Source organism: Sinocyclocheilus anshuiensis, unplaced genomic scaffold (assembly GCF_001515605.1).
Source record: "Sinocyclocheilus anshuiensis isolate Anshui unplaced genomic scaffold, SAMN03320099.WGS_v1.1 scaffold1640, whole genome shotgun sequence".
Classification (NCBI taxonomy): domain Eukaryota; kingdom Metazoa; phylum Chordata; class Actinopteri; order Cypriniformes; family Cyprinidae; genus Sinocyclocheilus; species Sinocyclocheilus anshuiensis.
In genome coordinates, this window is record NW_015555883.1 from 644902 (window position 1) to 658126 (window position 13225).

At 39.8% G+C, this 13225-nt stretch overlaps 1 protein-coding gene across 4 annotated transcripts in view; it reads right to left on the reverse strand.

The window, feature by feature from the left end:
• LOC107675840 (forkhead box protein P4-like) overlaps positions 1-13225 on the reverse strand; it is a 143996-nt gene that overhangs the window by 46113 nt on the left and 84658 nt on the right. For all 4 annotated transcript variants that reach the window (XM_016470316.1, XM_016470317.1, XM_016470314.1 and 1 more), the window contains exon 4: positions 7870-7992. In XM_016470316.1, the coding sequence (XP_016325802.1) occupies positions 7870-7992 (123 nt within the window). The remainder of the gene's footprint in view (positions 1-7869; positions 7993-13225) is intronic.

Genomic DNA, 13225 nt, shown 5'->3' on the forward strand with positions numbered 1-13225 from the left:
ATGAATAGATTTTTACGTGCACCTCTAGTTTTCTCTTCCTCTTCTCTAAAGCAGCGCAGCATGGCCTCGCCCCCTTCGTTGCATGTTCCCGGTGGCGGGGTTTGTCTGGGTTTGTGATGTCATGAACCCGAGAAGTAACTCGTTGTAGTCCCTACGAGCCGTTTTTGTAGACATTAAACTGCCAGAATGCATTGAACTTTCAGCGCCGCAACTTTGCAGATATTGTTAATGCTCAAACAGCAACATTACACACTAACTAACGTTAAACAAGTGAAATCGCAATCAACCACCCCTTTAAACATCAGTGCTTCTTCTGTAAAGAGACACCATGGCACAATAGGCTGCCCAAAACTGTCCTGTCCATCTGCTTATACTGGAAAATGTGGTGCTATCAAATGAGTCACATGATACTGGGTATCCAGAATGAGGTAGTCAGGTGCAAGGAGTTGCATATATGTCTAAAGTAGGGCTGAACGATTAATTGCATTTGCGATAATATCGCGATATGAAAAAAAGCGATTTTTCAATTGCAGAGGCTGTGATTACACTCGGTCACATGACACGCAAGAGTAAAGAGGTGTGTTCGACTTGAAGATCGGTCGGTGTATGACATCAAAGTACGACGAGAGAAAGCATAAGGAGACGTCCGCTCTCTTATAGCTCTCGCAGTACTTTGATAACACACACCGATCTAAGCAGCGCTGCTTCAAGTCGAACGCATCTAAGCAGTCTTCAGAGGAAGCATCAAGTTGGCATGCTACAATGTTGCCAAGTCCGCGATTTGGGGAACCCCTCCAAAAAAATTTGTATTTTACCCCCTGGAACGCGACCGGTGGACCCCCCCTCGAAACGCGATTGGGCCATCAGCAGAAAAAGAAAAGAAATAAAACAGTAAACAGCCAAAGGACGTAACTTAGAATGGGAGATGGATCGGTTTGTGAAAGGGAAGAGAAAAGCCATAGATGAAGTCGCACAGACCCAGGCAGGTGCTGGTCATTTAAAAGCTAAATGCAGAAAATATGACGAGGCATATCTTGCTCTCGGCTTCACTCACTGTGTCTATACCAGACGCTACAGTTGTCGCGTCGTGCCGCAACAGCTCTACACTGTACGCGACAAAGCGACCATTGCAAATAATTAGAACTTTGTGTCAGTACGTTATAAATAGAACAAGGCATCAGTTTAATGTCGGGTTTTGTCGTGTCGCGTCGCGCCGCATCCAGTGTAGACAGCGTCACTGATTAGAATGGGTTCTACTCACTGATCTGTAATAGAGAATATATAGATCAGTGGTTCTACTGTATTTTGCCGCTCACGTCCGGTGTAGACACGGTGTTTAATGTCATTGGTGAGTAGGAAAGCCTGTGTGTGTCCTATGCCTTAATTAGCGGACAGCATGAAACCCACAAAAAATAAATAAATAACAGAGAGAATAATAACAATTATAATAACAGTTATTCTCTCTAAGCTATTTTTCAATGTTTCAAGTGATGCAGGTGTTTTTTTCCCCTGTGGGTTTTTTAAATTAAAAAAAGCATTACTTTTTCATAATGTTTAGTGAAATTATTTGGCTTACCAAAAAAGTTTGAGTACCACTGGTCTAAAGTTAACAGACTGTTTAAAAAATGCAGTCCACATGTTTACATATGTTTATTACAGTGACTTTGAATTACCTAAAGTAGTGTGGTAAAGCAACAGATTTGTTTTTATATTTCTGCAATCTACTTTAGTTTGTGTGATTTGTTACTGACTTTCATATTAATGTTTACACCAGGCTTATTTGTCAGTGCTTTATGTTGTCATAATTATTACATGCTGCTTACAAGGTTGGAAGTTCAACAAATCAGTCAATATACTGTGATTGTAGTTGTTAAATAAAAATGTCATTCATATCAATTCATGCATCACCTAATTTCATTGTAACATATAGACCTGGCCTACAGAAAAGAACATTTATGTTTAATCTATCTAATATTGTGTTGGTCATACTATACAATGATTTATAGCTTGTCTTTGTTGAATAATACAGAACATAAAGAGCTTCAAAAAATAATTGCATATTAAATCGCAATCGCAATATTGGTAAAAAAAAAATTCGCAATTAGATTATTTTCCAAAATAGTTCAGCCCTAGTCTAAAGGCATAAAAAAAATGAAAACAGGATAAAACAAGATCAGCTTCTAGCTTAAGGGCTAAAGTGCCTACATAATAAGGCATATTCATCTTTTTTCAGCATTCCTCTAAAAAGCAGCTGAAACACCTTGCAGGTGGCGTATGAATATGTCCTGTAAATCATCTGTCCACCCTTCTCTTGGCGTGGAAAACCTGACAGCATCGAGACGGGCTTCCTTATTTATGATTGACTGAACTAACACACAACACCTGTCTCAGAAAGCGCTGGTAAAATTTGCCCTTTGCTTCTAATCTCAGAGCAGTTTTTTTTCGCTACCTCCCGAGTAACAGTTACGATTAGAACACAGGTGGTAGAAACCAGCCAGAGATCAGCACAAAAAGCCAATTTATGCCTTAAGCATCTGAGAGATCTGAAACACAGACACCTGCCCGATTCCTACACAGATGCTTCCCTATTCCTGGCACTGTCCTTCAATTATGTGCAGTACGGTTTATTATATGCAAAATCATGCCATTGTCAAATGGAAAAGCACCTTTTGTGTGTTTTTCTGGTTCTGTTTGCTTGCGTGAGGGGTTTGTGTTAAGTTAATAAAGCACAAGAAAGGTGTTTACACACTGGTTACTGATTCAAAGCTCAGCTGAATGGGTCTCTATCTCCTCTATACAAGTAAACATAGACTTATATGTGCTTTATCACTCAAACACCTCGCAATGGCACACCTTGCTCTGATTAAAAGCTTTGGGAACAGACTGAGGCATGTGGGAGTCATTGATTTTAAGTGTGCACAGTAGGGTTAGGGGTATGTTTCATTCTTCAGAACAATGAAGGTTTTTAGACAAAAACATGAAACAGGTGTGCAAGGGCAGAAGAGTGGAGATAGGATTAATCATTAACAATTGTCAATTATTAATTCTGTGAAAATCTTAAGAAGTGCTAAAAGTGTTTTTATTGGTTGCCAAGAAAAACATTACTATTATTATTCATCATACTTTCAAGGGTTGATTACCGAGGGTCCATTTAAAAGATAAAATCACTAAAATCAGTACCTTAGTAACCACATATTAACGTGAGTATGAGAATCAAACAGTTGTGTCTTCAGAAGACACTCATTTCTTCAGAAGATGCAAAAATTTGTATTAGTACCTCAAATAGCAGTAAACGTTAACTAGAAGTAACATACCTTTGATGTTCACATGAAAACCTGGAAATAATGTTCACTAAAACAAGAAGTAAATTGTATATACTTGAAGGTTTTCACAATAATACTCACAATAATACTTGTCCCTTTCCTACATCTGAAGGAGAAAAAAATATTACATGAGAAAGGCTTCCTGTTATGCTACCATGTTTACTTTCACCTATTTGAACTAGCTGCTACTTTCAACTTGCTACTCTTTTACAGAGTCCTAAGTGGGACTGGCTCGCACATACTAACACTGTCATTACACATCTCCAACCGTAGCTCTGGCTAACCGCAGCGTCCACCGCAGACCCACCGCTGTTTGTTTTACTTTATTAATTTACCCAGGAAAACCTATTAAGATTAAAATCTCAGCTTCGCATGGATGACCTATTTGACATGGAAGTACATGTTGACCGAAGAAGCAGAGCACGGAGGCCCTCGGACACGCAGGGGCCACAGTGGAGTGCCTGGGGGAACGCCGACCACAGCTGCTGGAGAAAAGTTGAATAATGATACCCTCATTAACTCCCTATCACACATAGTGTTTACAGATGTAATGCGGGCTTACTCAAGGAATGAGGTACTTAACTGTGGGCTACGTACCAATTCACAACACTGTGCAACTTTAAAAAGATAGAGTTGACACAAAATACTTTTAGTGTACTTTTAATAAGACATGCTCGAAAATGAATTCTTTACATAAAGTATTTTATAATTATTCTGCATGCAGCTTTTTTGACCTCAAATTAATTAAAAAAGACTAACTGGAATATTTGTCCTTTCAAAAAAAAAAAAAAAATTTCACCATTTTTAACCCGAGATTCTAAAATGTTTAACTTAAAATGTTGACTTAAACACTTCAGTTAAGCATGTCTGGGGTCATGTGACATACTTTTATGGAAATGCCAGAAAGGAAAAAGGGGGGAAATAAGCGAGAACCCTGTACATGTGTTCAAGTAAATGCCTGATGTGTTTTTTTTCAATGACTCCAGTCATTTGTCATTATTGAAACGTTTTTTATATATATATAATTTTGATTTAGACAGATTCACTAATTTTGCTAATTAAAGAAGAACAATTCACTCACAAATCAAACACTCCTCTACACAAGTGTGCAAGAACTGATTACACATTTTAGAGCAGACAAGGAAAAAAAGGTATAATATATACACAAAAAAATCCATTATTTTTAAACACCATTATTAAATTAATTTCCATGACTTTTCCAGGTCAAACTTCCATGATATTTCCAGGTTTTCCACGACTGTGGAAACCCTTCACTTCAAACCAAAAACAACAGCCCAGATGTTCTGCTGACAGAATAACTGTGCAAAAGACAGAAAGCTTTAATTTGACTGGCTGTCTGTCCTCAGAAAACTTCTCTTGGGCTGACATGAGTGTACACAACTTTAGTCTTAAACGAGCCTTGAACTCGCTCATCTCCTGCTGTTTTAACCAGATGAGCAGTTCTACCAAGCAACACTAAAACGCTGTATTCCCTCTACAAAAGCCATCTCACACCACTGCATCCATTTGACTCCCTGTCGCCGTGCCACTTTACAGGATATTGAAGGTGAGCTACCTCGCATCTGTGATGCTGAGCCACGGTCCTTTCAAACAGAGGAAGTCAGCGAGCTGTAAGGTGTGAAGCGAGACTCCATTTACCACACTAAAGGCGTTTGGCCAGCAATATGTCGTCTGTCTCTCGGTTTAAAACTCTCCTCCACGCCTCGCTGCCGCCCGCCTGGCCCCGCTGCCTCTTGCCCACTCATTACCCCTTTAATTCATGCCAATATGAAGCTGAATAGTTGCGGGAATAATTAAAGAATAATTAAGGGTTTTTTAATGATTTGATTCAGTGGGCCCCTTTCACGTTAACTGCGCACCTTGAAAGGCATTCACCTTAGATTCCCATTATTGTGACCTTGGTTTTACTTAACAGCACAGAGAAGGGATAAAAAAGGGAAAATATATCAGCTGGGCTGTAATTAAGGGTTGGAGGTATGAAAAGGTTAACTCACACATACATAAGTGCACACGCATACATAAACATGCACTTGCTCTCGCTTTCCTGCGCGTGCAGTTTTTGTATGTAAAATCGTATTTGTAAGGGTATTAACATGCAGAAAAATCCGAAGCCCACTCGTTCTCCCACACACACTGGGATGAGATCAGGGATGGATTGCTGTACGTGTGTGTTGGCAGGCTCTCTGATTTTCCGTGTGCGAAAGAGTGAGCATTAAAAGCCACTTCTCACGTGGTTCATCACCATTGCAAACCATTAAACCCATTGGCTTTTGCTAGTGATGTAAAACGGCCCATGAACAGTAACTATTTCAATTTCAATATCCTTGTTAAATATAGAATAAAAAAGAGAGAAATAAAGCGGGAGGAGGGGAACAAAGTGCTAAGTTTCTTTCTCAAACAGCTGAATTTTGATTTCTGTGAGCAAGCGACTCTTGATAAATTTATACACGCCTAAAGCAGCCTCCTCCTCCTTACTACTAAATCAATTCTGCTCTCTGTCAAGATTATTTATGTAACAGAAAACCTTCTTCGTCTTTTAGCTGTGAAAAATAATCACACGTTCTCAATCAGGGAGGTTTGGGAGAGGTGCCTGACCTGATTTCTGCCCGAGCAGTGTGTGTGAAAAGGTCGAGGCTGCGCAGAATTTTGGGACGATGTTAAATATTTGAGAGACGTGAGAGAAATGGGATTGTTTGTTTCTTCATGTCTGCTCAGGGGCCGCACCTCAGGCCTCCAGGAGATATCGCAGCAAGATAGCAGAGGCCGCGCAACTAATAAACCAAGAAAGAAAGAAGAGACAGAGACGGGAAGAGAGCTAGAAAAGTCTGGCTTAGCAGCTGGGTGAGAAACATTGTCCTTGCTTTAACATATCGCTCCCTGACCGCCGGCGAATCGACGTGTAGTGACACCAGCCAAAGGAGGCGTCACCAACACTATGGGTATGCTAGTAAATGCCGCTTATAAACACCAGAGCCAAGTAACATCAAAGCCGGGGAAGATATCATTTCGGGCATGCCTGTGAGGATGCAATCAAAGTTACACAAAACGCAATTACATAACAAACTCTGACATCCACACACAGGACCTATTAACGGGGTTCGTACGTGAATGTGCATTTACTGTGCCATCCGACGGCACTCTATAATAGCGCTGGCAACAGCTATTGGAATGAAGGACGTCAATCGGAGATTTCCGTCGATTTGGCAGGATTCTTCTATAAAACATGTAAGGCTTGTGCAGTTAGAGGTCTAGAGGGGAGAGATGAAGTTTTCTTAAGGAAGTATGGAACAAAACGTTTGTGTTTTTTATGTCTGAGTGCACGTATAATATAACTGAAAAGGTTTAGAATGTTTGTTTGTTTAGTTTGTACTCCTTAGCGCCAACTTGATATTTCCCAATTAATGTTGAGTTTTGTATGGAAGCCAATTTCTGCCTCAGAGTAAAATAAAAAAATAAAAAATAAATAAATACAAAGGTATTTGTGACACTTTTTCTTCATAGTGTCAACTATGACTCGTAAATGTGAATTTATACATTTACCTTTCAAAAGTTTGAGGTCAGTACAATTTTTTTAAAACACTTTTAATCAGCAAAGATGCATTAAACTGATCAAAAGTGACAGTAAAACAAGTAATAACATTGTTAAACAAAATTACATTTCAAATAAATGCTGTTCTTTTGAACTTTCTATTCGTCAAAGAATCCTGAAAAAAAAACGTAGCACAGTTACCTCAAAAATATATGAATCAAACATTTTCCTAAAAAATATGTTATTATATTAACATAGATATTAATTAATGAAATGTTTCTTGAGCACCAAATCAGCAAATTAGGATGATTTGTGAAGGATCATGAGACTGGAGTTATGGCTGCTGAAAATTCAGATTTGCTATCACAGAAATAAATAACATTTTAAAATGTATTGAAATGACAGATATAGTATTGTATTAAAAACAGATATAGGGCTATTGAATTGTAATAATATTCCAAAATACCATTGTTTTACTGTATTTGTCATCAAATAAATTCAGCCTTGGTGAGTAATATATTTAAAATTATGTCAAACTGACCTACAGAGACAGGCTTTCATAGTTTTCTGTACTCCAAATAAATAAACAAACAAACAAACAAATAAAGAAAGAAAGAAGGAAAGAAATTTGGTTAGCCTAAAATAAGTCATTAATAAATAAAAATAAACCAAATAATGTCCAATATTATGACAATCCATGAAAATCTCCATGAAAGCTATCATATCATACACTCACTTTTGCTGGAAAATGATGGCATATGGTCTAAAACATAGACCCAATGCACACCTTTTAAAAAATGATGTAGCGAATACCATTCAGTAATATTTTGATTAGCCAATAAAACTACCAATTGGTTTTGAAAAAATTTACCTTTTGTGTGGTTTGTGTGGGCATGTCATGTCTGAGCAGCCCAGACATTCACAAATATCGTTTTAAGTTGTGTGTGTGGTGACTTGCGAGGCGCCCGTGTGTGTCAGTGCGTGTGTGTGTGTTACCTGTTGCAGCATAAGGGCTTGTTGCTGTTGGAGTAAAGCTTGGAGCTGAGGAGGAGAGAGGATCTGCTGCATCTGCTGAGGAGTTATCATCTGTGGGGTCATCATCGCCATGGATACCGGCACCTAATAAGAGCAAACAGACCAATAAATTATTGTGTGTGTATTTGATCGTCATATTTGGTAACAGTGGTTCTGTAACAGTGGCTCCCAGCTGGTGGGTTGTGACACTAAAATGTCTCAAAGATCTGTTCAGCAGAGAGAAACGATGCTAAATGCATAAATATACCATGCATGTGATAAAATAAACAGGCTTATCGACTGATAAGATGCACAATCTGGGCCCAAAAACAAAATCACTGCACTAAATGATAATTACAGTGAGATAAGCACGTATCCCTAACTTTAACATGATACAAAGCCATTTCTGTTTCTCTAGCATGATAAAGGAATGTTGTACTTCACTTTAATTAACTCTTTATCCTGTCATGCGAAAGAGAGTACACATAACATCAACTCTGTTGACACAATAGAGCTCCACACTGCTTGCATTGTAAAGCCCTGGCAGTTTTTCCAAAAGAGAGCGAGAAAGCGTGTTGATCAAATCTTCCCTTGAGTATGTAGTCTTTATCAGCCTGAAAGCACTTCAATAAACATAATATTATGATTCGTTATCTAGAGAATCACATCTTTGGCAAAAATAACAAACAGTCTGATAAGATAGCTATCGGCAGGAAACAACTTGCAACAGTCTGGAATTGAGAGCGCAATTTGCTAGACAAGAACGAGGCGTAAAGATGGAAGGCGTGATTCTTATCTTATGACAAATATGCAGAAAAGGAGAGAAACGGAAAGAGAGCTGGGCTCAACAATAAGAATTTCCCTCTGCAGGCCCAGCCAGGGCCATTAGTTCAGATGTTTACTTGCCCTACCAACATTTTCAATGGCCATATTATTTTTAGCATAATATTTAATATTTAAATATTATCACTGATTTGTTTGATGCTTCCAAGATTATTTAAATCATCAGAATTAATAACAATAATGTTCAAGACATCACACAAAAAAGTTTGAAAGGCATAAAAACACATACAGGTATATAGGCCTACATAACCAACAGATGCAGTGCTGGCCAAATATGGCCAGCGGCAGTCCATCAACTGTCCAGAAACTCTCATATTGGTCATAATCACCCTTACTCTGTGTGTGCGTGTGTGTAAAAGAGAAAAGGTTTGAAAAAGCCTGAAGGCAGGCCGCCAGTACATGCTTACATCCTTTAATGATGTAGGACCGGCCACTCTGTGAACTTATGGGCAGCTTTTAACGGGCCAGCAATTTCCACCAGTACAATTTGCGGCTGCTTCCTCGAATGCAACTAGCAATCTCCCACTGAGACACACACACACACACACAGCCGCTCTGTGGCGTTCCATTTATTTTCCTATTTACTGCTCAAGGGCCAGAACTGATCATCTCCCTGCAACTGCTCAATAAAAATAAAGCTATTTACAGGCAACGGCTGGCTTGAAGCTGACATACGAGCGCAAACTACAATCCCGCATAATACGTCCATTTATCTACATTTTCCACTCAAAGGGAATAAAAAAAAGAGAAGCAACGCTGTGACGACTACCCAGTCCACTGCCAGTCCAATCTGATATTTGCATTCATTTGTTTTCATGTAGCGCCTGAGCGCTCATATTTTCAGCAGTTTATCTATTCGGAGCTCGAGGGCTCGTGAGAAGGGGCGGAGGAAGGGGGGCAAGATAAGGGGAGGAAAGACAAAGAGAGAGAGAGCTGTCAGACGCAAATTAAATCTGTAAAGGGCTGATTTGACTTTGTAAACAAGACTGGCGGTAAATACGAACGTTTTTCCCGCCGGAAAGAGGGATGAAAGCTCACGCTCGCAAGCCTCGTGGTTATCGTCGACTGTCCGATACTTTTGTATTGTAAACATCTCTATCACAATCAAACGAGCCATCCGTATCCTTCACTATGAGAAGGGGGGAACTCTTCCCAGAATCCATGACAGAGACAAACAGGAAAATTATGCACTCTTTTACCCTCTATGACTTGCGCGCCACAAGACAGATGCATTTTATGGGCTGGCGTGCCACTCACCTTGATTAATTATAGGTGTGACGGAGGTGAGGCTATGTTAGACTAGTGCTTGCAGCTAAAGCTAGCAAGCACAGACACATTTCAGCTGATGATATCATGCATCGGATGCCATCGAGGGTGAGAGTTAGAGCTTTCGGTCCTCTGCCAAAAATGAGGCACCCGCCTTTGATGACTTATATCAAGGATTAAAACATCAAGGGCCTACAATTACAGCTTTGAAAGCGAGCATGTGCACCCAGAGAGGAAGAGGCATCTGAAACAAAGCCAGGGCGCCATCTGAGGCAAGAGCCCACAGCAGGCCAGCCGGCCGGCCGACCAGGGAGCGAGGGATGTGCCGTATGCATGTGTGTTGTTTGTGCATACAACGGGGGAGTCAGAATGTGAGATAGGGCAAAAGAGGGGGCTCGGCGTGGCGGGCGCATGGCGTCATGCCGATTTGCCACGTGCGGCTGCTTGTCACTGGAAAAGAGCGAAATGAAAACCTGTAATTAATTGCTCCTCTGCATCCCATTCTCCCGCGGTGACAACCCATACATTCTATTTTATACACACGTTCATTGACATTTTCAAGTTGCAGGCGTAATAATTACCAGAGTTATAACACCTTCTATTGCGGCGCAAAAGTGGGATTGACGAGCCGCCTGAATGCTGAGTTGTTAAGGTTTGACGCCATTAATTGCCCCTATAATCTAATAACACAAAGGCGGGCCATTACACACCGTGAGCGGAGCGTGCAATTCGACACTACGGTTTCAGAGCAGTGCAGGAAAACAAAAGCGCGCCATTAGGGACTTGACGGCCGCTAACAAAAGCGCAGCACAATGCGGAATTATATTTTCATTCGGCTTTGTCTCTCGCCCATAAATGATTCCCCCCATTCATTTGCCGCTGAATAGACCCAGTAATAGATGAGCCCGAAACCCCAACCATTTGAAGTCAGGCATTTATTAAATGCATTTAATTTTTTTCTTCATTTTTTTTTCTTTCTCTCTTTAAATTAATATGCAATAGGAAAGAAAGGCAAGGGAGATATTTTGCTTGTTGAGCAGAAGCACAGCAGCGAGCACCTGGCTGTGAATTATCAAGCCTGAACACTCATTTACTATATTTTAAAAACAGAGAGAAAAAACATTCTGTAAAGGGCTAGAGATGCCTCATGTTCTGCCATAGGAAGAGTGCTTGGCCTATAGCGGAGCTGCAATAAATAGACAAGGCTTTGAAATATATAGATGCATTATTTAGAAACAAAATGAACATAATTTTGAAAAAAAAAAAAAAATTTAATATCTAAAAAATAAATACAAATAAATAAATAGAAATATAAAAATTATAAAATATTTAATATATATTTAGTATTTTCTCTTTTTTATCTATTCAACAGGCAATTTTTAGAGGTCGCACCTCAGTCTTTTTCAATTGCACCCAAGAGGTCAAGGTTTGGTGGGTTAACACGGGCAGTTTGCCCCTAGTGGTCAATGATGTAACTATAGTTATATAGGGGTAAACAGCATCTTTCTACATTGACAGTAGCTGAAAAAAATTCTGCAAGCAACATTTAAATCACAATTGCATTTCATTATATTATAGATTGATAACTAGTGGCTATTTTTAATAGTTCCCAATTATTTATTTTTATAAAAAAATATCTATAATTTTGTCTGTAATTAGTCAAACGGCATTTATAGTTCAGGTAACTAGCTTAAAAAAAAAAAAAGGGCGAAGCAAAGATGAGCAAAGCTGGCATGGAGATTGCATACTTAGAGAGTCCTACGGTGGCTGAGCAACTGCCACTGATATGAACAGGAAGGCTAACATATAGCTTGTTCTGTAATAAAAGCAAATAATATCAGGGCTTATGCTATTATATGACAGGTCAACCTGCAAGCCTCCACCAATCAGTGGCACGCAGGTCAAGGATAATTTGCAGAGGGTGGCTCTTGTGGTCATTATCACTTATCTCGTCCACCTTTGATCAGGTAGGGGGAAAAACACACAATACAGTAAATAGAGCACATCTATACAAGCAAAACCTCTTTTCACACTCACCCGCAGCTTTGAGTTTGTAAGTGGCGCAGCATCTGAACAAGAGAAAGCGCATAATGTATGGTGTGCATTTGATGACCATCCCCTAAAACCATCTCCACAAGCTTCTGAGACTGTCTGCTAATAAGCCAGCTTCAGTGGCACCTCTGGTGCCTCCCACCACCATTAAGATTCACCAGCGCTGTCCGCACACACAACATAGAGCTACCCACTACTGACAGGGGTCAGCCTCAATACAGAGAGAGAGAAAGCAACGGGGGAGATGGCCATTCGCAGGGGAGCGGAGCAGTAATTAGAGGGGCTATTTGAAAAGCGAGTTTAACTGATTAACAAAGAGAAGAGATGGGAAATGAGGGAGAGAGAGAGAGAGAGAGAGAGAGAGGAGAGGCAAGCTGAGCTGCAAGAAGAGCGATGCGTCCCAGAGGGTCATAAAGGAAGTAGTAAGGACAGAGAATGCATTCCAATGAGCCTTAATCTGGCTTTTTTTTTTTCCGGCCTTGATAAATTACAATCAGTCTTATCAACCACCCTCCGCTCTTTAAAACACAGACACAAGGACGATGATGTGAATCTCTTGTGAACCTACAGACAGACCCGCGGCCAAAGCCCGACATTGTGTGGTTTATGTGGGGTCTGAACGGGAACAAGAGAGAGTGTTATAATACGAAATCCTCCTCAGCACGAAATACTGTCAGTTTGCCAAATGACTCACTTTCATTAAACTAAAACCATCCGTACTTAAAAGCATTTTTTTTCTCCCCCGAGCTGTTTCACCTGTGCTCCTGGATTCAATCTGATTCCATTAGTGTGGATATATGGAGCGTCTCAATGCATTCTGCGATAAGTTGTAACCGTTTCTGCTCTAATGAAGTGGCCACTCAAATTATTTGCGGTTTAAAAATAGATTTGGAAGTTGCAGCACATCTTGCAAGGTAATCAATGCTTGTTGCACTTGGAGTAAACTAAAACACAAATAATTTTTGAAGAAAGATGCTTAAGATTCGAAAAGCATGATGGATGGAAGGGCGATATATTGAATATTTATGATATATTTGGAATGATTTGTCTGATTTAAATGCACTTTTTACACAACAACATTAGAACTGGAAAGTTTTCACGAATCAGTGAAAATCGATTCAAGAAAGTGAATGAAATTCAAAATTCCATAAAAATTGTCATTTGTACCATATATATA